Source organism: Nothoprocta perdicaria, unplaced genomic scaffold, assembly GCF_003342845.1.
Source record: "Nothoprocta perdicaria isolate Ctin4 unplaced genomic scaffold, notPer1 scaffold_41, whole genome shotgun sequence".
NCBI lineage: Eukaryota > Metazoa > Chordata > Aves > Tinamiformes > Tinamidae > Nothoprocta > Nothoprocta perdicaria.
In genome coordinates, this window is record NW_020455655.1 from 2,292,280 (window position 1) to 2,320,010 (window position 27,731).

General features: G+C 41.8%; 1 protein-coding gene across 1 annotated transcript; it reads left to right on the plus strand.

Moving 5' to 3' along the window:
* The first annotated feature begins 6,978 nt into the window (after nt 1-6,978).
* On the plus strand, nt 6,979-27,176 carry LOC112952786 (tropomodulin-2). Its single transcript, XM_026045695.1, has 9 exons — nt 6,979-7,186; nt 8,217-8,373; nt 17,323-17,445; nt 18,975-19,061; nt 21,870-22,000; nt 22,642-22,749; nt 22,993-23,136; nt 23,439-23,583; nt 24,379-27,176. The coding sequence occupies exons 1-9, from the start codon at nt 7,061-7,063 to the stop codon at nt 24,411-24,413; spliced, it is 1,056 nt and encodes a 351-aa protein (XP_025901480.1). The 5' UTR covers nt 6,979-7,060; the 3' UTR covers nt 24,414-27,176.
* The last annotated feature ends 555 nt before the right edge of the window (nt 27,177-27,731 follow it).

A 27,731-nucleotide genomic window follows, 5' to 3' on the forward strand; every position in this document is an offset into this window, starting at 1 on the left:
GCAGCGCGAGCCGCGGAGCAGCAGCAGCGCGAGCCGCGCAGCCCGCGGGCTCTGCGGAGGCATCGGGGCGTTCCCCGCCGGCCGCGGGGCTCCCCTGGCGGAGCTGGGCGGGCGGGGCTGCTGCCAGAGGGAAAAGACCTGGAGATGATCAATGAGAAGCACGAAATGTGCGGGTGGTGACTGTGAGAAACAGATGGAAACTGGTTAGATTCATGTCAGCACCCTGAGCTCAGGACTAACAAATACCTACCTTGTAACTGAAGATGAGATAGTCGGTATTTTGTATCTGTCTTATAATTSAAAGAACACATAATGTTCTTCCAACATGGACAACACTGAATGGGGTCTAGGCATGTCCAATTGCTTGGTAGTRTTCACTCAATTACTGCTTTGCATATTTCAGGCAAATATGTCCAGTCGTTTCAATTTCTCATCATATGGCAGCTCTTCTATAACTGTCTGTCCTTAGAAATTGTCCTTGAGCTTCATCTTTTCTGCCATCCACTTCGGGGACAGGCGAATGAGTAACTGGAGTGAACCCCTTGGGGCCAACTGGCCCAATATTGCAGGCATCGCATCTTCAGTCCTGTGCAATGATTATTAGAGAAAAGAACGAACGCTAGGGCGTATGGAGGAGTCTCCCTGCATGTCACTGACCATATCACAATCCTTCAGCATTTGCTTTCTAGTAGCATCTCTGCCTTTGCTGTGGTGCTGCATGCTGGGCAGCTGCCTCTGCAACAGCCTTAGATTTTTAAACTAATGGTAACAGTTTAATAAAGAAGGTTATGTGAGTCCTTTCTGCGGCTTTGCTGACTAAATTCTATATGTATCTCTCTCCTCATTCCTCCAGCCTGGCTGCAAGTTACTGAGTTTGGCCAGTAGCATCTCTCCTCTTTACATGCTGAATAATTATGTGCCAGGTGGCCCACTTTGCCACCTCATTGCAAAACTTCTCTTCCTTTGTTCTTCACGTCCGCTACCTCGCAAACAAACTTTACATATTCCTGCTGTTATTGACTTGTCCAAGTTTTGTTTACAGCATTCCTACCTCATTGATTCAGATTTTATTTCACAGAGTTTGATGTTTTTGTGTGGTTGGGTATCCTTTTGACCTAGGTTGTGGTAGCTGTGCAGGGTTTTGCATGGAAAAGCATCAGGTAGCATCCTACAGCCATGGACATTTGCATATGCTAGGTTAATGCTGGAGTGAATGCGTATTTTTCACTTATTGAACATAGTAGCCAAGCATAGCAGTGCTGTCATGGCTTCTGTTTAGCACTGCAGTTTGGTCTTCATCATTTGGTGCTACAGAGATTTGTAAACTTGCTTTTCTTAGGGTATTATACTTTTAAAATCCTTCTTTACTGGGATTATTTCAAGGAACAGTTGGGTCTGAAGATCCAGCTGCCAATATAAAGCAAGGAAATGTGAGAGCAGCAGTGATAAAAAGGTAGAACATCATTTGTTATGCCTGTCATCAGCACAGGGGAAATTGTACTTTTCCCTAATACTGCAGTTTCCTTTTTTTCGATGGGTGTTTCCAGCACATGAAAAATAAACAATAGCATTGTTTTTTCCAGGACCAGACTGATCTGTTTTGTTTTGTTTTTCAATCAAAAGCCTATTTCTGGGTACATTTTCTTCTCYCATTTTTAGTTTCAGCTATCAGCATGTGCACTCCGCGAATGATTTCTCTTATTGGTTTATAGTTAAAATGCAAAAACAAACAAAACAAAAACCTACATAGGAAAGAGACACGTCAGTTTAGCAGAGATGTAAGAGGAGTTTTTTTAGCAGTAATCTAACAGCTGTCATTAGCAAGAGCGTAGCTTTGCTCTCAGTATTGTATGCCATTAACCCAGCTATTGCTTCTCTGTCATATTTCCCTTAGGGTGTCTCGTTTGCCTAGAAAAGCAAAACTGACCCTGACAGGTCAGTGACGTGACGAGGTTCTTGTTTAGTAGGCGGTAGCTCACACACTGCACTGACAGGCTCCATATAACAGCAATGGGCCCTCGGCTTCCTCATGGTGCTCAGAGAGGAAGCTGGGGACAGTTMATGGCCCCAGTGCTCTCTCTGCTCTGTAATCATGGTAGATGTGAAGACTGCAAGAATTATAGTGCTTTGTACATCCATTATTTGGATGAAAGACCCTTTATAGACACTTTATCCTAAACAGCACAGCTATTTCTGTAATGAGCATCATGTAGCAACTTACCGGGCCTGGGCCGCGTTTGCTCCGGGCGCAAACGTGCAGCGCCGCTTCTCCTTCCGAGGGCAGTCGCCACCTCTGCACAGCGAGGCCAAACTCRCAGGCAGTGCTGGTTACTGAAAGGGCTGTCATGTCCCTGGTGCCCCCAGAGAATATTGATTCCCCTGGTTATCGAAGGGCACTTGCCTAGTCCCGGCTTGTCATAACGTTACATCTTGCCCCAGTGAGCAAGATCTCACTGCGCCAGCGAGGTCTGCAACTCGCAGCAGAGCTGGGACTTGTGGATGACAAATAGCAGTAAAAAGCTGCCATCTCCCAGTCCAGTTTGTCTGAGGAGAAAGACTTTACTTGAGTTAACACTTCACACCATCCTCAGCTGAGGTTAGTAACTATTGTATGTTCCTATTTTAGGCAACCTACTTAATATTCTTACAGTTAAAAATAATCTTTGATATAGAAACAGTTCTAGCGGTTATGATCTAAAACAGATTGTAATTCAGAAACAGATTAAAAGTCATGGGCCAGTGTAAAGAAAATGAATTTCTTCTCAGGACTCACTTCCATGTTTAGAATGGTTATGAATAATTCCACTAATAYTATTTTAGAAACAATCTGAAACTAGTTATTTCCTAACTTTATTTTGCATCAAAGTGGGGGAAGCAGTACTGTTTCATATCTTTTTAAATTCTCCAGTGAAAAAACCTTTCGTCTTATCCAGATCAAAGGCACTACCATCCTTTTATATCTTCTATAAATAACAGCAGGCTCATATGGATAATTTTGCAATTTACATAATGGCTATTTTCTTGCAAAGGGCATGATCTAACTTCCATTAAAGTGAATCGACATTTAGCATTTTATTTGAATATGAGTTGTCAATCCCTCATTAAAGAAGCTAACTAATGTAAACTACAGTGACACATGCATTATCAAGCCTCAGAAATGCTCATCCAATTATGAAATGAAGTTTCTGATCACTGCATGGTCATCCTAAAAGTTTATGCACAGTCTAATACTACATAATTGTTATTTATTCACTGAACTCTGTTTGGAACTAAATTAGCTCCCAGGAACAGGGCACAAACTAATTCTAGAGTAGCCCTAGCGACTATAAGCACTTAATACAGAATGACATTTTCTGTCAAATGGGTTTTAAACATGGACATTTCATGACAGCACATTTTGGTCTTGCTTCTTAYATTTACATATGCAAATGAAAAGGAACCTTATTTATATCTCACATATATGTTAGATATTTGAGGATTATTCCTCAAAAAAATTTTTTTGAAGTTTTGGGTTTCTACAGCAGTTGCTGGAGAGCAGGGAGGTCTGTCCAGGGCTGGATTAAGGATATTGTTTGGAGCCTCCTCTGCACGGTGCTGGAGAGCAATCAGCCTCATGCTACTGAACATCTGTTTGTGCTKCACAAACACCGCTCCTAATCACCATGGACCAAATCCCATTTATTTGGTCCAGTACTGATTTAACTTGGGATTTATTCCACCCATTCCTTACTTTATTGTTTGGCTGCTTTAGATGAAAGAAAGGATTAAAGAAGGATGCTGCYACATTTACAGATCGCTTCCAGAGCAATTCATTAAAAGACAAATATTCATCACGTTATGGAAATAGTTTAAAATAGATCATGCACCAGGATTTTCTTTCTAAATATCATTTGCTGCAATTTGTATCAATAAGAGCAATTTCTCAAACCTGATTATGATTTTTTCCTACAAATATGCAAAGAATTGCATGGAATTATTTCCTTCTAGTGAAGGAAATCTGCATCTAAAAACACACTGCCATGCAGCTTCATTCTTAGGCACTTAAAACTAGTTTACATCACCTCTCTCACAGTATTCTCCTCTCCTTAGGACCTCAAAGACATTACATTTTCTTAGCCAATGCAGCCTGTGTTTTTGAAAGCATGAATAATCTGACGTGCCCTTTTAAGTGCTGCTCTACAGATGGAGAGCACAGAGGGGCTGTTCTGTGGTTCCAGGTGCTGCACTTCCCGAGGGAGGGGAGCCAAGGAGAATGGGAGCTCTATGACATCTAAGGTGAATAGGGTAGAGGACTGACGCCCTCTCAGAAATATATTTGCATCAATGGTTGAAAAATATTACAATATTATGGTACTGTTGGAAACTACAGTCTKCCTACTCGAGAAAAACCTTTTAATGGCATACAAAGATTATAGCAAAGAAAATACTTATGGCAGAGAGGAGTGAGAACCCAGCAGGTGCTGACTTCATACAGCCAGGAACAGTTTTATGCAGGTGGACTTCTCTCTAAGTCTTTGAAAACATGTTTTGAATCGTCTCACTGACAGACATTGGCAAAAAAGCTGCCCCAGTAAAATTGAATTGTCTATTCCTTTCCTTAGAAGGAATGAACGATAAAAATACATCCGCGATGTCACTGAAGTTCACCGTGTAACATCTGTGCTGCAGAATGGTTTAAAAGTAGCACGGTGTGAGCAGAAATGGTGCTACTCACAGTTTTGCACTGTTCCGCATCAGCAGAGGTTTTATATTTGGGACATCTAAAAGCATGTTTTGATTACCAGTCATTTGCTGCTTAAGAGTTAATATATTTGAGACCAGGATAAACTGTGGTGTTTGGCATTGAAACTAAATGGGATTTGTGCTGCTTTTACTTATCTCTTCTTCTCCTTATTTACTCTTCCCAGTCAGTTTTCAGAGAAACTCCTTATTCTCACACACGCTGCTCTGCTTATGCAGAGCGCCTTGTGCAGGGCAGCCTGCGAGAGCATCCTGCTCTACAGGCAGCTCAGGCCTCTGCTCTGCACAGTTTGGCACCTCTTCTGCTTGTGTGCGCTCAAAATAACAACAGCCAAGAGGGGCTGGTTAGTTAATTGCTTTTTTGAACCGATTAAAGTTTGAAATCTGTTTATTGCATACAATAATTATAACAAAGACAACCTGGTGGGTATGACCTATAAAAAGCAAATGGTACGAGTGCACTTGGAAAAGTCAAACCACAATAAGAAGCAGCACAGATGGCGCATGGCCCTGTTTACATACACAAAATTAACAGTATGGGATCCAATTAAGAAGGTGGAGATAGTCATCATCACATTAGCCAGTAATTTCCAGCATATGTAAACCTAAGACTTCACCATTTCCTTCTCAGGCTGCTGAGGCTGAACTTAACCCATTCCTTTGGATTCCAGTAATGGGATGGTGGTGAAAGGTGACAGGAGAGCGTGAAGGGCAGCAGATAAACGGCAGGCAGGGCAGCGGTGTTCTGGAGCCTCCTGGCCAGGGCGGACACTCCTCTTGTGGCCTGAGCCACCAGCCCCGTTCTGTTGAGCCACCAAAGAGTAAGATTCAGTTGTGAAAGGGAAAATATCATGGCCCTTTCTGTTGCCAAACTGCATGCTTGCAAGAGAAGCGTTATTTCTACTCTTCTCTGCCCTACGAATTCTAACAGAGTTTATCCATGACAGCACTTGGTGCTTTGAGGAGTTAAGCTGATGCATCTTTATGCAGCGGGGTTTATATTTGTCTTTGGTATCCTTGCTGCACATGGTCAAATGCCTTCTTTTTCTACTGCTAACAACGGATCCAATACTGAGAGCTGTCTTGTGGTGAAAAGCACCTTGTAGGGTGTCCTCCCTTCACAGATAGGCGTGCAGAAACCATCAGAAATGTCTCGTGCCCACAAACGGGATAACACTGCAGGGATTACCCCTTAGTGGCTGCAGTCAGCTTAGCAGCTTCCTTCACCAAAGCTGTTACCTGCACAGTCGCAGTGACACTGGTGACACCAGCGAGCCGCTCGTAGCAACAGTCCTCRCTGGGAGCCCGTGCGTCCCCGGGGGGCAGCGCTGGGCCCGGCGCGCTCTTACCGCTCCCTTTCCGACAGGACTTAACCTACCCTTGGGATTACAGCTCTGTCTTTTCGAGAGACACGATTAAACTCTAATAAAATCAACACTTAAACAATTAAATAGAGTTTTAAAAAGCTCTAATCCCCTCAAAGAAAATTTTCATCCCCGTTAATGACTGCGAGCTGAAATGCTATGCGTTTAATGAGTTTATCCAAGGAAACTCTGAGAAGGCTCCTAATGCCCTAGTATAGAAATACTGTACTGCATCTGAACTTGCTTTTACATATTTAAGAAATTATTACTTGTATTTAAAATACGTACATTAGCTAAGAAGTAATTTGTATAATAAATTGCATCAGCAGATGCAACTCTTTTGTGGAGTTAAATGTTCTGTTTTAGCAACAAGTATACAAAAACATGAGCTCTTTTGGCCGTTTCTTTTGCCAAAATTCATCTCGCACTCACAATATATGGGAGGATTTTGATAATATAAAATTTTTTTACAACTGCTGTCACTTTGTTAAATATCAGATGCTGACTAACTTCCTAAAAGAAACCACCAATTTAAAGAATAGTTGAATTCTACCACGACAGAACAAGCAGAAGCTGCTGTTTGTAAGAAAATTAAATAAAACAGATTTATCTCTATGACAAAGGATGTGCCCAATATTTTTATGCAAATCTTAAAGCTTCTCTTTGCCATGAATCATGAAGTTGCTGAGTATACCGTCCTTGCTGTTCCTAGGATACTTGCTGCCTAGCCAGCCCTAGCACTTCCTCGCACAGACACGGAGCTCAGCCAGAACATTTTGTTTCTTTGTTTTCATTAATAAAGTGTAAATGCGACTCTCAGCATGTGGGCTCTTTACGACTGTATCTGCTAAATGGAGATACTCAGAATGCCTTCTTGTTAACAGCGACGAAACCACGAGAAGTGCTGTGCTCCTGAATGGTGGAAACCCTGAGGAGAAGCCTCGTGCTGCTCAGCCATGTCTCTGCCCTTCCGCAAAGAGCTGGAGAAATACAAGAATATCAACGAAGATGAAATACTCAGTAAACTCTCGGAGGATGAACTGAAACAGCTAGAACATGTTCTGGACGACCTTGATCCTGAGGTTAGTGGCGAGGGCCAGGGGACTAATATTTCGAATGCTATTGACTACCTATGCCATGATCTGCTGCATTTTCTATTTGCGTTGAGCCACGGGAACGCAGTGTGCTCGGAGGGATGAACAGCTCAGCCAGGGGCATTTCGGTTTTCCTCCTGCTCTGATGGGTGATTTGCTTTTCTACGAGTTGCACTGTCCCTTCCATCCCTTGTCTATTTAGTCACGAGCTTGACTGGGCCATAAATCTTTAATCATGTTTGTACACAGCAGTAGGATGAGATGCTTTATATGGCTGCTATTTCTGAGCACCGCAATAAGCAAATAAATTTAATGGGCGTTTGCCAAGATCAGATCTTTTGAGTGTCAGAAATCTGTTGACTATGTCATTCAACACAGATATTTTTAATGAAGAAAATATATTTAGGCATGATTTAGGGAAGGCAGACTCAGCTTAGCAGCTGTCAGTTTCTAGAGAACAAGGATAATGTGGATTTTGAGGAGAATATTGCATAGCRCCCGGGCATCACTCTGTCCTGCAGYCATGGTGAAGGGCACGTGTTCTTGTGGGAGGTCTGCCCCCATCTGCCACAAAAGCTGCCGAGATGGTGTAGGAGTTCAAAACTCAGCATCAGAATGACATTAACTTTTTGAAAAAATGAAAAGAGAGAGGGGAAAATGGGGAAAAAGAACAAATCAAGAGAGGAAAGCTACAGAAAACATTTCCTGTTCTCACCTGGACTCTAAACTTTGTGGTTGTAGGGGGCACAACAAAAAGGATTCTCATCTTGCTCCGCTCTTTGGTGCTGGAATTGTAAATATGGTTAGCAAAAATATTCCCAGCTGGCACGAGTGAGAAGCCTGGAGAAGATACTATTTTTAATGACTACATTTGAATAATGTATATAACTGCTGTCACCAAAGAGCATTATGTGAAGCAACATGCAAATAATAGTTTCACTTAAAAAAAAAAAAAAAAAAGAAAGAAATTAAATGTGGGGCACTATATGAAACTCCACCATCTCCTGTGTGTCTGCAGAACGCCTTGCTGCCCGCTGGCTTCCGACAGAAGGACCAGACCACTAAAGCTGCCACCGGCCCCTTCGACCGGGAGCGGCTCCTCTCATACCTGGAGAAGCAGGCGCTGGAGCACAAAGACAGAGAAGACTTTGTGCCCTTTACAGGGGAGAAGAAAGGTAAAATCTATGCTTGGGTCCACAAGGAGCGYGGAGCCACCCCAACGCGGGGATGCAGGGCAGGGCAAAAGCTGCAGCGGGGCAAAAGCCGCTTGCGCAGCGGGAGACTCTTGAGCTGGGTCCGAGCTGCTGCTAAASGACATCAAATGATGGTTTATCTGTGCAGGGATGGTTTGTCTGGCTACTCGGAAATTTTGGATGAGGCCCATGAGGGAGACTGGGAACACTGACACCAACCCAGCATAGGGCTGGAGTAGCAGCTTCCCATGCAAATGCCTCTGCCTAAAGTCCAGCATGGTTCTGGGGAGCTTCATCTACTTAATGGAGACTATTCCTAAATTAAGCCTCAGGCCCATGCCTGGGTGCATGTATTATCTACAGTCACCCTATGTAATAGTTCAGAGAGTCAACTTGAAAAAAAATAAGTATTTTTCCGGTTGCTTACTAGTACATCTGGCAATGCTATTCCCACAGTCAGTTCCTCTCTTTCCCTTTGTCCTACAGCTACAGGGAAAAGGGGAAAAAAAAAAAAAAAGAGAGAGGAAAACAGGAATTCTGTTTCTAATYACTCAAACCAACTCATTGGTTGGGTATTCATAAGGTCATCACAGTCATATTTTTTAAGCAGACAGGGCTCTTTTAGCACCATCTCTTTCCTCATCCGTATACAGTAGACAAAAACACCCACCTCAGGCCACCCTTTCATTCAAGCCCTTTCCCAAAACATCCAGTTAATTTCCTGTTATTTCCGTGAGACTTGCTTAAAGGTAAGCACATATTCTGAGACAGTCAAGAGCAACATATTCTACTTTATGTGTCATTACACATTATGTGTCATGTTACAAAGGATATAAAATGTCATTTTCAGCCTAGGTTGCTGTTGCTATCATTACATTGTATTTTCACTCTTGAAACGATGGTTTTAGAGAATACAGTTTCCAGCCAGATCTGATTACAGCATTATTTTATCCTGCCACACATTCATTTTTCTAGGTTTTCCTCCATCATTACTCATGCAGCTGTGTTCTGTGCTGTGTTCACAGAACTGGCTTTGGAAAAGCCTCTTCTCACTCTGAGCGTGGTGTGTTGTACACTGGTACTCATGTCTCACTGGTACTCGCTGGTACCCTCTGGCTTGCCCGGCACAGGGTTCCTATGCACTGAGCTTGACTTTGCTGCTTCCCCTCTTCTCCTTTCCCTCGCTCTGCRCTGTGAAGACATCATGATTTCTAAGGCTCAGCATCTGAGTCTCAGAAAACATATGACTGCAATCTCCATATGCCAAATAAAAACATACTGAAATATTCCTGCAAGTTGTGTGATAGTTCTGCTGATGAACTCTGCTSAATGCTGCCTGAAGGCCGTGTGTGTGGCTGCTCTGTGTCTACAATCAGAGCTTCAAACTGCAGCATTATTTGTTTTGGCAAACTTGACTGAAGGAGCAGTAACGGAGTGACTTTATTAACATATCAGTGASTTGGCTTTCATTTCCAATAAGCTATTTCCTGTGCAGCTCAGTAATTAGTCCAGGATAAATAATTTACTTTTGGAAAATGCATCCTCTAAGGAACTCTAGAAGAATATCTGTTGGAGAAGGCATATTTTTCAGCCTACGAATAGTGATACACTCTAAAGTACCTTTACAGTTTCATAAATATTGATAAATAAATATACTGATAAATATATTATTACATTAAATATGTCAATAAAAGATTTCTTTACCTTATAGTAGCTCTGYAACATAGCCATCCTGTAAATAGTCCCAAATTAATTTTAAAGGAATTCTGCTAGTTAAAAATTAAGCACCGGGGCAGCTCTAAAAAGCATATGGTCATGTATAAATAGAAACAGGAGGTGTAGATGCCAATAGAACATTTGGCATTATTTCCCACCTGAGGATATTTTTGTGTCAGTAGCATTAGAATATGTCAAGTGTTGTTTCATCTTTTGTCACCATAGTTTCATATTTGTCTTCCAATGGAAAAAAAACATATTTTCAAATTTTGGAAGTSTGTGATTCATCAGAGTCTGTGATTCTGTGATTATTTTTTATGCAGTGTCTCTGCTTTCCTCTTTTTTTTTGGTTAATGTTTGGCTGATGTTTTGGTTAATGGAGAGTTCTTGAACAAAAGAAGTACCAAACAGCTGCTGAAAGACATATTTCAGTTGTTGGTCTTTATATGCTCCATGCAACCATATGGTTTTGATTGTGCTCAGCAACAAGCCAAAACAAATTTCAGGGTTAATGGAGATTGGAGAGTGGTTAGAATGCAGGAAGTGTTAAATATGACCTTGGAGGAGTTGGTCGTGCAGGAATCACCTTGGTTTTGATGGTAATCATGTTTTTGAAAGGTTTGAAGTGTTTGGCAAAACAACCAAACGTATGGCCAGCGTTACAGTTTTGGTCCTCTGCCATATTTCAGCTTGGTAACTTCCCAAATTAATGGCTGTACAAAAGGAAGATTTTAAGCCTGTGTGGGATAGCTCTTAGATTGCAAGGAAACCCCCAGCCCTGTGCTGGGGACTGGAGAGTTGACAGCGCGACTGGCTCACACCTGAGCAGGCCGTCGTCCGCAGCGCCTCAGCCCGTGTTCGCAGGGTCCCCCGGRCTCGCAGGCAGCTGCCTCTGCCCAGCCGGCCCCTCCAGGAGCCTGGCAGCGGGTACCTCACTTGAGTGTCCCCRTCACCAGTGTCTGCTCCCGTCTGTCGCATGCAAAAGCTTCGTGGCTTTCAGGAACTGTTGTGCAACACGGCTCCTTAATCAGCCCTTCCCATAAACAGCGGCTTCGTAATTCATGAGCAGAGGGAGTGAGCACCCAGTATTGTAGCCATAGCGATTGGCAGTTTGGAAGTGTTTGTTTTGTGTATTTGCTGGCTTAGTTCCTATTTATGATGGATGCTCTCAAAATGAATTACAGCAGTTATGCAGACTGACTCACTGCATTTAACATATAAAGCTAGAACAACTGGTTATCCCATTGAGATCACTGCAAAGCCTCTTCTCGGTTTTGTCTGATCTTCTGTACCATTTGCAAGTTCCTGAAGGGTTAAGGAATAAAGAGGAAAGCTTGGGAAGGTCAGGTGGGGAAGAGCAAGCAGATGTTACAGCCCCAGAATGTTAAACAGCAATATCAATGCTACATGACTATTATGAGAGGATTTAGAAATGAGAATGCATGAGATACTATTTGAGGCAGAAAGGTCTGAGAAAGAGGAAATGATAATTACATACTCTAGCATCTCAGTTAGACAACTTTTTGGCAGTTGTGTCACATCCTCTTGTGTGACTGTCCCCAAACTGTTCAATTTAGAAAGAATAATAATCGTGTGTTCTTTGCTTATCTCTGTTGTGACATGTCGGAGGCTTTTTCTTACTGAGTGCATGTACATCTGATCTCTGTTAAGATTTGAGTGCTACTGTAATATAAACATATACTATTAACAATATTTCTGTTTCTGTTGCAGTGGTTCTCTTACTGCATGATACTACTGAGATGTAATTGAAAAAGAAAGTCTTTAGATATTAAAAGTTGGCTGTGCCTTTTTTAATTGCTTTAAGGACTGCTGTTTCAATCCTTCAGAATTATCCCTGTTTTCTACAAGGCCTTCTAATCCCTGCCAAACCATTTCATTTTGGATCGGATCCAGTTCTCATCAAAGTCATGGAAAAACTCCAGTGGATTGGGCCACTATTATTTGTGGCTGGAAAAGGAAGGGGAACACACTTGCAAGTGATTAAATGCTAACATTTTCAGCTAACTGATAAACAGAAAAAAGGAAGAAAATAATCAGGATGCTTTTGGCCAAACCTGTTTTAAGTTGCTCCGGCAAAGATAAACCTATCTCACGTGCTGTGCTGGGCCAGGCAGAGTATCAATACTCAGCACTAGGAATAGTGACAGGCATTTGCAGGTGGCCAAAGTAGCGTAGTAGATGTTGACCATTTCCAATTTCTGTTTCTGTAACAGATTCTCTATAAAACCAGTATTATTTAACTTAGAGACTTAGCTTTTTTTTGGATTGACAGAGGCAGCTTTTCATTCCCAAAACTTAAAACTAAAATGCCTAAATTTTTTGTCACCTTCCTCCTGTTCTTTGAGGCTTAAAATTTAGTACTGAGGTTATTCTCTTAAAACCTGAGAAGCGCCGCTGTTGCTGACAGCAATGCTGATGGCCAATGTCTTTTACTGCTTTCTTTCATAAGACCCTGTTTTAGTTKCTTAGGACTTTGCCAAACTCACACAGTTCACAGTGAAATTTCCCATGCTGAGACTCTGCCTCAGGCCGAATTTTTTTAGAAAGTGTCAGCAAAAAGGACTCAGCTGTTTCCAAGAACAAGATTAGGAGAAAACACATTGTTTTAGCCATGTAATTTTTTCCAGATGTTTTTATGGGCTGTGGTGCCTCCATACTTTGAAGAGCGGACTTGAAACATGTGCCCTCTGCACTCCCCAGGGACACCTACTTGAATTTGGCAGCTGGAAAAATGTGGTTCTTTCTTGTGCATCTAGTTTGTTGTAACATTCTCCAGATATTCCCCCTGCAGTGGGTATTAGTCATGCGCAAGATGCTTCTGCCCCACGTGCTGGCTGCCCCCTGCAGCCGGCACTGTCACGGTGCCCGTCTCCCCAAGGAGGCCGTGGCGGCACCAGCGGCAGGGGGACACTCGCCAGGCCACACACAAGAGGACGGGGACAAGTTATCAGGGGCAGGGTGGTTTTGCCCAAGTTTCTGTATTCTGCAGTGTGCCAGCAGTGGCAGAGCTGAGTCCGTCCCCCTCCACTCTCCCTGCACGCAGATGGAAGAGCTTTCGGCTTCTCTCGGTGCCCAGGTTAATCCCGGGGTTAATCCTGAGGACGGCTGTGGGAGCACAGGGATGCTGATTGCTCTGGTGATCCACATGAGAGTCTGAAAAACATCTAGTATTTCTTCCGTTTTGCAGGTTAGGGGTTGGCTTTTGCCTATTGTTTGAGAAAGGGCACTTTCCAAGAGCACTGTGGTTAACATGGCAGAAACCAAAGATGTTGATCACAGTCAAGGCTGCTGGGCAGCTCGACTTGGTTCTGGGCTCATATGCACAACAACAGACTTAACAGCTCTGGAAAGCTTATCTTGCAACCTTCCTATTCCTTTATCATAATTTTTTAGGCATTCAATATGCAGTCAGTAATCCAAAAGTAACAGTAGAGCAGCAGTTGTGATTTGCGCTTTAATTGCTACTAGCTTGCAGCTTCAAACTTATTTGAGCTTGGCCTTTTTTCTTGTTTGTAATTCAAATGTATTCCTAGTAAGAACTAATTTAATTACCTTTTCATATAATATTTGTAGAGAGAAATTTGAATAAGTCTACAAAGGAAAGAATAGTGCAAATGGAAAAAGTGAATGTGTGTCTGTGATTTCTGCAAGGCAGAATTCCAAGATTATTGAATTTCACTCCTAAGGCAGTGCAGCATTCTCAGCTAGGAGCTGAGAATAAGCAGGAGCTCATTCTAGTCAATCATTCATGGAAAATAAGAAGTAATGAATGTTACCAGATATTTTCTTAAACGTTTAAAAATCTGATTTACCATTTACAGGAAAAGAAAGTATGTTGTAATTTTACAATTATGGTGAAAAATATATCTGTATTTCAAAACTAAGTAAAGGTCTTTAATAAAACAGAGAAAGGACATTTTTACAGGTAATGTCACTGGACTTTCATCCCATTGCAGTGCACTTTGTTGAGAAGCAGGGCAGAGGGAAGACAGACCAGAAATCATGTTACAAATGCTATGAACTTGAAATGAACATGAAATCCTCAACCTGACTTTTTAGTTAATTACTGTTGTACAAGAAGGTAGAACTAGGGTTATGTCTAATTTCCTTGCTTTGCTTCAGTTTTGCTTTAAAGGGGATATTTGTATAATGCAGGAAATCACGGTCAACTGAAACCCAGTGGCTGAACCATGCCAGTGACATTATGGCTGTACCTGGTGTTTCTTCTCTTCCTAGTATTTGTCTTTCTTTTATCTCACTCTGCTTTTCTTAGTTTCTCTGTATTTGTTTCCTTTTTATTGTGTCTTTCTCTCTGATTTCAGTGTTTTTTTTTTCCCCAGTCTCTTTTGAGCAAAACATGAACCGTATCATATTTCACTTTGAACACAAGCTGTGCAGTGTGTGACACTGGAACAATCCACTATTGTACTGAAGCCCTACAAACTGCTACTTGTGACACCCACAGTCAGAAAGTCCCCTGGGTTATTTAGGCCACTCAGTCGTCACTCAGGGCACCACAGGCAACTAGCCCAGTTCAACAAAGGACAGGGAAAAATCCAAGGAATTGCTTTACGCTGACAATTTCGTGTTCAAAAAAAGCACTCTGGATTCCAGATATTTTGGATTTCTGTATATGTGTAAAAGTGCAATGGTATTTTATGGCTTACTAGTCAATTTTTACTGAAATGGAGATTTGTTTTGCAGTTAAATGCATGAGTACAATTTTTTTCCTGTATATAAATATACTTAACTTAGTGTTATTAACATTGAAGCTGCTCAAGTATGACATGTAAAAACATAACATGGCACTAAATTTTTCATTGGTAGAAACACAGAGTATTATTATTGATACTCAGTTCAGAATTTTAAGAAATTTGGAGGCAAATGTAGCACAGCCAACATTGTTCATATCACAAGGAATGTTCTAGGAAAGCACCTTCATACCACAAGGATATATAAGAATACTTTATACAACACCTTCAATATAGCATGAATATAAACAGCAATATACCAAGAAGAGCAGCTTTCCTTCATAAATCTCACTTGGGGAAAAAAAAAAAACCAAAAAAACCCACAAACCTTATTCTTCCTAGGCTTCAAAGCATGCAAAACTAATACATTAAATTGAAGCTATAGTACAACTACAAACTCACGCTAGGATCACTGAAAAAAAAATWAGTCAAAATCCGCATTTTATTTTGCTACTGAACTGCACGATGTTGCTACGTTCTGAATTTATGATGGATGTGGGACCAGGAGGCACCACTTGTATCTTTAAACTCTGTCTTCAAAATAACAAAAGAAAACTGGTTGATAGCTGTCCATAAATACAAGCACACACTTTTGGCCTTGGCAGAAAAGTGATTATTTTCTAATTATGTACCAAATGCAAAAGCTCTTTTAGCCTGTACCTAGAATGCTACAAAATCTCTTCACAGTGGGCTAATGCAAAAGCAGGTTCTTATCTAGATAGCTGAAAAGGAATATTTTTATAAAGGCATTGGATGCCAGCAAGGCCCCCATATATTAAAGATATATATTATCGTCTTAGACATGACCTTTGCCTTTTAAATATTTCATCTAACTAGTAATAGACTTTTTTTTTCTGAGAAGTTTGCCAAGAATGCTTTAAATGAAACTATCACTGAGCTGACACTCAGTGATACACATTTAAAAAAGACTTTTTTGGGCTGACATCCAAGAATTACACATGCCTGAAGCAAATGCTTAAACCTTGTGCTCCGATACATGTGGACTGCCTGGCAAAAGTACAAACCCAAACTGTACTAGTTTCCATTAGCCCTACATTTCGTATATGCAATATACTTGGCCCATACAGTTCCAAATTACATAGGGAAGCACCAGCTGAAATATTTACCATGTTCAGGTTACTGAAGACCTGGCCTCCTGTGTCCACATCAAACATTATTTAGGCTGCGCTTGCATCAGTTTGAGATTTGGAAAGGGAAGCGTCGCCGCTGCCTAGACCGTTTTTAGCAAGGCAGGGGAAGAGAGGCCCTGGAGAGCTGTCCTGAGGGCTCCGGGACTGGACAGCGCGGCCGTGGAGCGGGGAGCAGTTGCCTCCCTGCAGATGGTGTCTTGGAGGCTGCCCTCCAACCCCGACGTGGTGCTGGTGCTGGGAGACTTTAATCCTAGCCCTGTCACTGCTCACCTACCTTCATCCTCAGTGCATTCCTCACCCCAGATTTCCACTTATCTTTTGTTTGTTATCGCTGTCTCTGATTCATATCACCTAGTGAATGGTGAAATGATTTTTAATTTCTGGGCTATAAATGATTTTAAAGCCTCCTCATAAAAAAAGCTAGCATAAAATATCACAGGAAAAATAATCATAAAATACACTACTATGTTTTTCTACATCACCTTCTATCCAGTTTTGCAGACAGGAATTATTTCACCTTGGTACAAATATCTCTAAGGTAAACAAGTCAAATTCTACATCGGGAAGCCTTAAGAGAGCTTCAGAAATTTCCATTAAAGTATTTTCTGGGCCTATCCAATGATCCATGGAAGCTTACCACACAGAGATTGCTGCAGACAGGCTTGCAAGGAGAGATGAATGAATTGGGTATTATCTACATAAAAATTATACTTAGGTCCATAATGGGAAAAGATTTAAGTCACAGAAGGATGCCAGTGTTGAAAGGCCAGTGGCAGAGGGTCTGTATTTCAACACTTAATATCAGAATTGTATTTATTAATTGTGAGAAAATAACATCACTGAGACAGTGAAAATAAAACAATTTAAGAACCATTTCAGGAAAACACAGGATGAGCTTCAAGCATTCCAGTCAGATCATACAAAGCTGTACAACAGGACAATTTTAAGCTAACAGTGGGTCAAAGCTACCTGCATCCAAAGAAGTTCACAGCTTCATTACAACGGCATTAACTAAAGCTTGCTTGAAAGTTACTTGTAAGGGACAAAGAGGAACCACTCAACTGTGGACAGTAGAAAATGGAAACTCACACAATTGTCAGAGCAATGTCACCAGCATCAGATTCTTGTTAAGATCCTAGTATTAAGGATAGCACCATGTAAGAAACTGAAAAACATGCACTCAATCTACCTCCAAGCAGCTCTGCTGTCTCAGACCCATTTCATCCACTGCTAGTGGCAAGTGAGTTGTCCTAATAATTCATCTCTCATCCTGACTTTTTTTCTTCCCATAGGAAAAATATTTATCCCTAAAGAAAAGCCCATAGAAACTCGTACAGAAGAGAAGGTAACCTTGGATCCAGAACTAGAAGAAGCCCTGGCCAGCGCATCAGACACTGAGCTCTATGACCTTGCAGGTACAAAAGACCGATCTGTAGTTCCTAAGGTGGCTCTCAAGGGGTTCATGTCATGAGTTTGCCATCTGAATCCCTAACGGGGAAGAAGGAGACCAGCAAGGGCCTCCCAAGCCAGAGGGAGGCCACTATGGATCCACTGTATCTCCTGCCTCTTGAGCCCAGGCCAGGCAGGTCCTTCCCTTGGCAGTGTGAGGTGCATGCTTTATGGCTCTTGTCTATACAAGAATTCAGTGGGAGAATTTCAACTCCACCAACAATTTTCTGTTTTTCATTAGGAAAATCTAAATGAAATATTTCAACATAGACGCTTAATCTAAAGCACTTTTGGGGGGTTAGATCAACGTTAAACTTAAGTTTTTGAAGAGTTTATTATCTCACTGAAGGACATTATCTCACCGTTTTCGTCTGTGATTCTTGGCTACACCACATATTTTGGGATGCATCGCAGTCTTGGCTCTGATCGATCCAGTGCGGTGTATCACAGGCCTCACAGATTTGAATCGCAGCTGGAACTTCTTCCACAGAACCAAGTTCCAGGTCTTGCTGAGCTCTGATCATAGCTGGCATTTCATGCCACAATTYGTAGGTAACAAAGTCTAATAAACAAAAACAAATAACACCTACTGAAGAGAGTGTTGAAAAGTCATTTACTTATGGAACAAAAAGTATTTTTCATAACAAAACTCTGAAGATAAAAGTAAAAATCTTCTAATGTCCATAGCCTTAATTCATGCATGATCTTGTAGAATAAAGTCCAAGTAGTTACTTAATCGGAAAAGTATCAGCAAGCATTGCATGATTTATCCGGACGCTGTGGAGTTTAATTTGTATGAAAGATGACTATGGAATTYGGGTTTCTTCTGTCATTTCTCTCATAATAGTTTATAACCTCACTTTTTTGTTTTTTGTGTGGTTTTGCGTGTTATGGTTTTTACTGTGAGTTTATAACCTCACAGTAATTTATTTGAAGTACTGAAATATGTTCTGTTTCTTCCCAAGGATGTTAGCACCATATGCTTCTATAGCATATGGTTGACATATAAAGTTAAACRCTTCTCAGTTGTGCCAGACAATAGAACAAGGAGCAAGTTSTTTAGGGGAAAAAGAAAAAGGAGAATATGAAGGTAGAGTGAAATGAGTTGTCCAAAGAAGGTGTGGAATTTTGGATGTTTGAACATCTGGCTAGACAAAATCACATCTGACCTCTATGTTAGGGTTAGTGCTGGCAACAATCTTCCTTGAGTGGGAAGCTGGATGAGAGGACCCTCAGAGGTCCCTTCCAGCTGACATTTCTATGATTCTGAGATAGCATACTACAATGATTGTTTTGTTTGATGACCAATATTAAAAATGTCTGCATTTCTAATATTGAGAACTTAAAGAGTCACCCAACAAGCCATCAAAGAGTCACAGTTTTATGAAGGTTATCTGTTCAGAGACCTAAACTACAATCTGTAGCAGGTACTTTTTTACTACATTTTTTTTTCTCCTATTAATATTGTATTCTGTGCTGTTATGTACATTTGTAGCTGTTCTTGGTGTGCACAACATGGTCAACAACCCCAAATTTGATGAAGGAGGAGCCCGCAGTAAAGATGGAAAAGGAAGTGTGAGAAGTAAGCAAGCAGATTTCTCTTGTGGGCTACATGTTRTTTTTAGGGAATTATACAGATACAGGTTGGGTCTATTGGTCTAATTTAGTTCAATGTAACTTGGCCTTTCTTACCATGATTTATCCAAATGATCATGAARAGGAGCTCTTTATAGTAAATATAATCTAAAAATTCATTATAGTGACRACAACAACAAAATGCAAATTTATCAAATATATCATTCCCAAGGAACTTTGTGTTCCTAGGAAGCCACATCTAACTCTGCAGAGATGCTTGAAAGAGTGGGAGCATTTAAGAAGACTCTGTATATATATATGTGTATATATATRTGTGTGTGTGTATATATATATATGTATATATAAATAAAAATTCCAATTTAGTTTAGGGATGAGACAGAAAGCAGACTGCACTGTAGCTAAGAGGTGGCCATAAGGCCACACTGCAGGTGAGAGCATCTCACCCTGAGTATACGCATTTATGTAACTGAAGAATGACTTGTAACTTTTAGGCTCTAGCTTGGCATAATTACTGGCAAGGTCGTGTCTCTGGMCAAATTCACATTAACCTGCACTCAGAGTGATGCAAGGACAATATCATATTATTACTACCCTGGCTACTCCTTATGATCTGTTACTTCCACATCAGATCTACAGCAGCATATTCTTTAGGTACAGTCCACAGAAAGCATAATCACGCAGAAAAGGGAAAATAAAAGAAAGAACAGAAAGTAGGAAAGTAGTTATTAAAAAATAAAATCAGAAATGCAGTAAAAAAAAATATACTCTGGCATATCAGATTTTAGCTCAGCAACTGTCAGGAAGCTGAGCGGAAGAAACATGTAAGTGCAAGCTCCAAGTTTTTCTTGTCACAGACTTAAAAACTGCCAAGCCTTGATCCAGATCTCTTCACCCCTAAACTCAGGGATGTAAGCAGGCTAAACTTTGCTTTTCAAGTCAAAGTTGTAGAATGTTCTTTACTAAATTTACAGGAAGCAGTACCCCCAAAATATWTTTTTTTTAAATATCCCCCCAAAATAACAGCAGCTATCATCACCAATGGCTTTCATTTCCATCCTTCCCTAAAGGAAGGGGAGGTGGGAAAGAAGGCAGGACACGGTGTCTTTTCATTTTTCTCAGGACAACACTGTTCTACAACCCCCCACAGGGGGGCCCTGTACAAGCTGCCATCTATCTCRTAACAGGCAACTGCATGCACTACTAATCCACATAGATTTGGAACTATTTTTGTTGTACCGAGTCAAAATGCTAGCTATGTGAGTCTGCTAAGCTATGCTCCGATCACAGAGTTAACAACCAGAAAATCACCCTGTCAGATCACTTTGTTCTTTGGTCCAAAAGCAATACYTTTCCTCAGCCAAATGAAATGCTTCAGTAGAAGAAAGAAGGAGACACATCTCAAAAGTTGCCTGTTAATATGGCAAAACAGTACCACAATTAAAGAAACAAGATAAAACTCATGTGAAGCATGAATAAGTATAAGAAAAAAAGAAAAAAAGAAAACTACTGCTAACTCTGGACAAGGTATAATGGGATATCAAACCTGAGGACAAGTTCAAGGTCTGTCCCTGGCTCCTTGCTCAGCAGGGAGCAGTACTTTTTTCTACAAGGACAAAAATGCTGGGCTGTTTTTTTCSATTCTTTTTAGCCATGAATCCAGGGTGCGGTAAACAGCCTGAATGCATTTTACTGACAGTTTCTAATTTCCAGCTCGCTAGGAAGGCTGAAGTACTACGCATAKATATGTGAGATCTCTCAAGGAATTAGCAAAAATGGCTTGAGGTACAAGCAAGCAGAGCAAAAGCCAGCTCGAGGTTTATATATCACTTCATTTTCGCTAAGAGCATGGGCTTTAAGAAATASTTTGGTTTTGTTTTGGCCCATGATATGGAACTTTAACCATAGCATTGAACAGAAATGCATAGTGCTTTGAGACTTGAGCACAAGGCTTCAAAATAACTCACTGTCTGCAGCATAAAATAAAGGAGTTTAAACATATTTGTGGTCAGTTGGATATTCCTTTGTTGCCTCTAGTGGCTTGGGTGGTCAGTGTTTATAAATGAATCTCCCCAACTATATGCCTGGGAATTAGAAGTACTATTTGTGCTCTAAACTATGATTTTTATGCATTTATAGCTCATAGCTGCCAACAGTAAAGTTATATCTCTGAGGAGCACAGATACTCCAGGACTTCATAAATCCTGGTGTTGGCAGACAGACTTGCTTTTCATTCTTCGATAGTTTTATTATTTAGAAAGTGCAGATGCTGCAGTTTTACAAGAGCTAATTGAATTTATAGTAAGGCTGATAGCATCAGACTAGAGGAGGAAACTGAGGGGCCTTCTGACCGTGCTCCTTCACAATAGCAGAGTCTGTGTGTGAGGTGCAGAGACACTTTCCCACTAATGTAAGAAGGATGTTCGGAGGGAATCTTGCTGTGCAGATTTTAAGCTAGAAGCAAAGCAGCCCCTGCAGTGTATTACATTTTAGTCTTAAAAGCTGCTTTGGCTCAGATTAGTTGCTGTGGGACTTTCATGTGTAAAGGAGGATTTTTCCCTTGCCAATGCTGCCCAGCTATGGTGACTGCATTCCCAAGCGCYACGCTTCTGGAAGCACAGGAGGTGCAGATGGCAGGGCAGGAATATAAAGCTAATCCCCTGGGTTACAAGTTTTTTGGTTCTTGTAAGCTGTTGCTTGAACATTACAGTAGAAACCTAAATGAGAGTTGAAAGCCAGACTGTTTCTGAGGATGCCTCTTTCTCCTGTCAAAGTTTAACGAGATCTTGTGTTGCAGATGTGGTCAAAGGTGAGAAGGTCAAGCCCATTTTTGAGGAGCCACCTAACCCAACCAACGTGGAAGCAAGTCTGCAAAGGATAAAAGCAAATGATCCTAGTCTCATAGAAGTTAATCTGAACAACATAAAGGTAGATGCTGTGGTTTTGTCTGTCATCCTAGGAGGGTTTACTTAAGTATTTTCAAAATATTTAAGACTCACTTTGTCTTTTATCTTCAAATTTTGCCTCTTTAAGGTATAGGGAAAGCAGGACACAAAGGAAAAGGCTGTGGAGGGATTGCTGTAGAGGCTCCAAGGTCACCCATGGCTGCTGTTGCATTAGATGCTGATTAAAAGCCCAAGGGGTGATTCCCTCTGGCTGCCTTTCTTTAGCAGCTCATGAAGCAACCTACCTCCTAGGCGCCACATAATCATCACTGCCCTAATTCAATTAGCCCACACATGAGGGCCCCTCCAAGAGAGGAGAGGCTGGAATGTGCATCGTCTGAGCAACCAGCAGCGAAACAGGAGAGGAGCCCGGGGCTGGGCACTGCTTGCGTGAGCCTGGCCTGGCCAGGGGCAGCACCGAGAGCCAGGGCGTCCTCGTGCGCGGGTCTCCAGCRTGGCTCAGGGGCAGCCACCAGCCGAGAATGACACCTTATAGCTCTGAGGATGACTAATTGCATACTGTTGCACATGGCTATTAATCAGACAGTCAGGTAACAATTAAAACTGGAGTCTGATGTGACTGGCTTTCCTGACTACTGCATATATCTTTTTCTCTTGATGTAGAATATTCCTATTCCAACACTCAAAGAATTTGCAAAAGCTCTGGAAAGCAACACCCACGTGAAGACATTCAGCCTTGCAGCTACCCGAAGCAATGACCCTGTAGCTATTGTAAGTATAAACACTGTTTGGAAAAAAATATCCATTTTCAAGCAGGCTTATGTTTGCTGTAGCACGTATCCTGCGCGTTCCCTTGCAAAATGTTCCTATGACAGTACATATGGCAGGGTAATCTATTCTGTTCCACCTCTGTTATTTTGAGCTTGTTTGTCTAAGCCACATATTGCAAATTCTCTGTTGTTTCCTGAAGCTTTCAGGAATTTGATCTCATATTCCCTCTTTTCACTCCCTCAGGCATTTGCAGATATGTTGAAAGTGAACAAAACACTGAAGAGTCTGAATGTAGAATCCAATTTCATCACTGGGACGGGTATTCTGGCACTGATTGATGCCCTAAAAGAGAACGAATCYCTGACAGAGATTAAAATTGACAACCAGGTAAAGAGAGAGCACTGAACCTGAGTCCATTTTGATTCCCTTCTAGGCAGATTCCATATATTCTCCAAAGCATCTGGCAAAGGCAAGGCAGCCTTTCATGGCTCACTCATTCTGCAGCTCACGTCCCATGCCCATGCAACTGAACAGTGGTAAACATCTAAATAAAATTGGTCAAATATAAAAYTCAGAGCAAAATCTCCAGAGATGAGATTCTTTGGAGTATGATATTGAAATATAACCACTTCTATTTCTCTCTCTAATAAATATTTTCTTTGGGGGGCATTTCATTTCATCACCAACAGAGGCAGCAGCTGGGCACAGCTGTAGAGATGGAGATTGCCAAGATGCTGGAAGAGAACTCCAGGATTCTCAAGTTTGGATACCAGTTCACAAAGCAAGGGCCAAGGACCAGGGTGGCAGCAGCTATCACTAAAAACAATGATCTGGGTAAGATGCCATTACATCCACTCACCATTTGTTGTTCTGAGCCAAACCCCAACTTGTCTAGACATAAGTATTCCTGCCTATACATAAGACTGATTTTTACCTGTGTAACATCCAATCTGCTGGAATAAAGGGCTGATGCCTACCGCCATCACCTCAGGAGTTGAGAACAGCAAAGATCTTGTTGTGATTAAGAGCTGCTCTCCTCCTTCTCCCACTTGTGCTGGGAAGGTGAGCAAAGGCTCCCATGGGGCACCAAGGCTTCCCAGCTGCCCAGGCAGCTCTTCTGGCCTGTAAGGGGAGAGAGCCAAGCCCGGCCAACCAGGGAACCAGCAGAGCTCAGTTGCCTGAGTGACCAAACACAGGCAAAGACCATTATAAATAAATAAACAAAACATAAAGCTTTGCAAGTTCTGCCTGAGTCCCTGCAACGTGCTTTGCCCTGCAYGCTCAATACACAAAATATGGAGGAGCTGACTGGGCAGGTGAAGCTTACAGCAAAAGGGGCCCCTATGGGTTAGTAATCAATTGTGCTTCACCGTAGTGTCAAACTGTGCTGCCTTCACTGAGGCAAATCCTCACTAGTTTCATCTTGGGTTTCTCTCTGCAAGAACTAAGATTAAACCTGAGCTAGAATTCACTTCTTTCATTCAGATCCATTGCTTTAATTTTTAGTAGGCTACTTGTAGAAGCCCCTTCATTTCTCTTCATGTTACTGTAGAGTGTTGAGTGCTACTGAGCAGTATGCTCAGATTCTCAATAAATACTGAACACTCTTCCCTTCCTCTACTGGTGCAGTCCGTAAAAAGCGAGTGGAAGGGGAGCGGCAGTAGCCACGTCCGAGGGGGTGCAACGTGCCGGGAGGCAGCCAGCAACTGCAGTCTCACCGCTCAGAAGGGAAGGCACTGGAAAACCACTGTAATGGGAGTTGCTCATTTCCGTTAATGTCTCCTCTTAATCTTGAAAATGCAGCCTGGTCATTTTTACCTTTTAGTTAATTCAACTTTTATGAGAAGAATTGATYGTTGGTTTGATATTTRTGAAAAAAAAATGTTTTACAGTATCTGAAGCCAATAAGCAGAATGTTACAGTGTTACTGGCTATGATATATGGTGACATTGACCTTTATGCTAGACACTTTTTGCCATGTTAAAATATAATCTTGTGTATGGATAAGGAATACTCTGCTTAAAATGGAAATTCTAGGGCCAAGTCCTGCAATGCCTTATGTTTTTTGAATCATCCAAGCTCATGTCTGTAGTCCTGGGAATGCCGCGGGCCTCGCTCCTGCTCCCCACGCCGCACTGCAGGAGCTCTGCGCTCCCGGAGCCCTGTTACCTCGCACGGTCCCTGCCCACCCGCGCTGCAGAGCAGGACCTCGCCTAGGGGTAAGGCACTGTCAAAACCTACTTGTTTACATAAGCTGAGGTGGCTCATAACAATGTTACACTGATTGCTTAGCCTAACTCCACAATGGAAGGTAGTATTAGTGTTGCCAATTCTAGACACCTTCAATGTTAGCTTTTTTTCTAGTCCAGTGGTTTTTTATTTCTTACTAGAACGTACAGTTTACAGCAATATTTGCTTTGCTTTGAGCCATGTGTTTGACCTTTTTCAGTTCTGCTATTTATGTGCATTTGTTAGTGTCATAGAACTCAGGATCTTTTAGATGAACATTAGTTAAGTAGTTAATCCAGGAGAGCAGCTGTGCCACCAAGGAAAAAACATAGAATCATAGTTGTACCAACTCCCTGTCCTTCATTTATAGGGACCAGTTCAGGTTTGTCCTTGTATCATAAAGCACTTAGGTATTTGCATCAGGACTTAGCTGAATCAGGGCAGATTTAAGCATATGCACAAATGCTTTGCTAAATCAGGGCCTTAACTCAGTTCCTGTACATGTTCTAAAGCCAGTGGAAAACGCTTGTGAAGCAGCAGCTAACCCCAATGCTCAACAGCATTAAAATTTTAGTAGGGATTTAGTACATAATGTTTTATTTTATATATTTCACAGTATAAACCATTATTCTCTACCACTGCTTTATCACTGCCAACTATTGTCTCTGGTGAACATCCAGAGGTTCCTTTTGGTTAAAATTAAACATACTGAAAGAGTTTATGAGAAAAAAATAAAGAAAGAAGAAAGAAGAAGAAATCCTCCCACTGTGCCTTTTGTAAGGAAACGAGCAGGTCCACAGCAGCACCGTTCCTGTGGGATTTGGATCTTCATACTTTAGCCCTAACTAAATAATGTACACCCAGATACCACTTAAAATAATTTGCTAAAGTGGTCTGCTGAATTGTCTGAAGTACAGTATCCACAATTTATTTCACCGGAGAGCTCCCACGTCTTAGAGTTTCTATTTCTTCCTCAGATTGAGGCTAATACCTTTTGCTTCACAAGTGAAAAACACAACACATGAGGAGTCTTGCTGAGACTTTCCCTAGACTCGTGAAAGGTTTGCTGTGAAAAGCCTTGATATTCCAYTAAAAAAATTCAGGTTCTGTAAGAGTCCTAACTCTGCATGGTCTTAGTTAAGAAGCCTCATCTCCAAAGCCAAATGATTTTGGATGCTAACAAAATTCAGTGATTATAATCACATTACAAATATTTTCCTCTCTTTTTTTGTTTTCATCTAAACAGGCAAATCCCAAGTCCCTATGACCGTTCTTTTTTTTAATGTATTTTAATATTTTTTATTATTTCTTTTTAAAAAAATGTTATGTGTGTATGTTCAAGGGAAACAAGTGCAATCCATGTCTAGTCTTAATTGCAATTTAAAGTGTTGGTATTTGCATGCAGCAGTTCTGTAAGGCTGGACTGGTGCGGCTGCTCCATGCTGCCTGCAGCAGGTGATCCCGCACAGCTCTGCTCAGAGCCACACGAGTAGCTACGTTGTCGGGTGGCTCCATCCCTGTCAGCTACATCCCGGACCAAGGGAGCTGGCCTGGGGAGACCTSGTGGCTTTATCTTCCCTTCGCTGGCCCCTCTCCACACAGACACTGGATTCTTCTAAATGGAGGATTCCTCAGGCAGTTGAGCGCAGCATCTCAAACGGCTGCCCTGCTCTGCACTCGGCGCGGCGCCTGGCACTGGGCACGCATGAGGGGTCCCAAGCCCAGTCCCACTGGTTTGTGTGGCGGGAGCCGGCCTCCTCCRTCGTGTCCTCCCTCTTCTGCACATTCCACACAAAGGCCAGGGCATTCTCTGGCCTCAGGCATCACCAGTCACTCGCTGCAGCAATGCAAGGGTCTGCTCAGTGACAACAGCAGATCATCACCCTTAGTGGTGACAGCAACAGAGTTTCATATAAACTATACCATAGGATGCTTTAGTTGGTTAAAATCCCTGCAGCTGACATGAAAGGCGTCAGGATGTGACTAGCTCCTTTCAAAATTCCACTTTCAAACATCTGTTACACTTCCCATTGAATGGGACATAGGGACACGAGTCCATTTTTTCTTAAGCAAACATTCAGGAGTAACTTCGTCTACTTTTGCACATTGCTTCTCGTGTTGAYAGCTTTGGTTTGGTTTGTATTTTTTATACATTTTTTTTCCACGGAAAAGCTCAACATCGTGCATGTCCTAACATCTTTGTGTATCGTAGCGTGCGCTAAGGACAGTATGGTGTACATGTCAACTGCTAGATGAAGATGTTATCTCTGGAACAAAAACAATTGCATGCGCACAGTGTGGTGCATATTACTCAAAAGGAAGGGAATTACCACGCTATGTAACAGTGACTCCCCAACAACACGGTTTTTCTAAATAAATCTTCATAAAGAATCTGGCTTCTGTGATTTCTTGTGGKTTTGTGTCTTGAATTAAGTCTCCGTCAGTGCCTGACATCAGATTAAGCCGCTTTCTTCACTGTGGCTCTTGCAATTTTCACTTGGTCTGGATCATCTGCAAGCTTTAAGCTTCTTTTCCCCCTACACTGCAGGGCACTGGGCTAGAGGTTTTTGAATCACAGCAGTGGGCTCAGCCAGGCYGAAACAGAGTAATCTGGATTCTCTCTCCAGCTTTCCCGGAAGAAGTGACAAAAGAGAATCCTATGTTTCTCCAAAAGCAGCTGAACAGTAAGTTAACATCTCCCATTTTCAGAATACATCAGTATCTAAGATACTCTGGATCAGATTTTTATGATG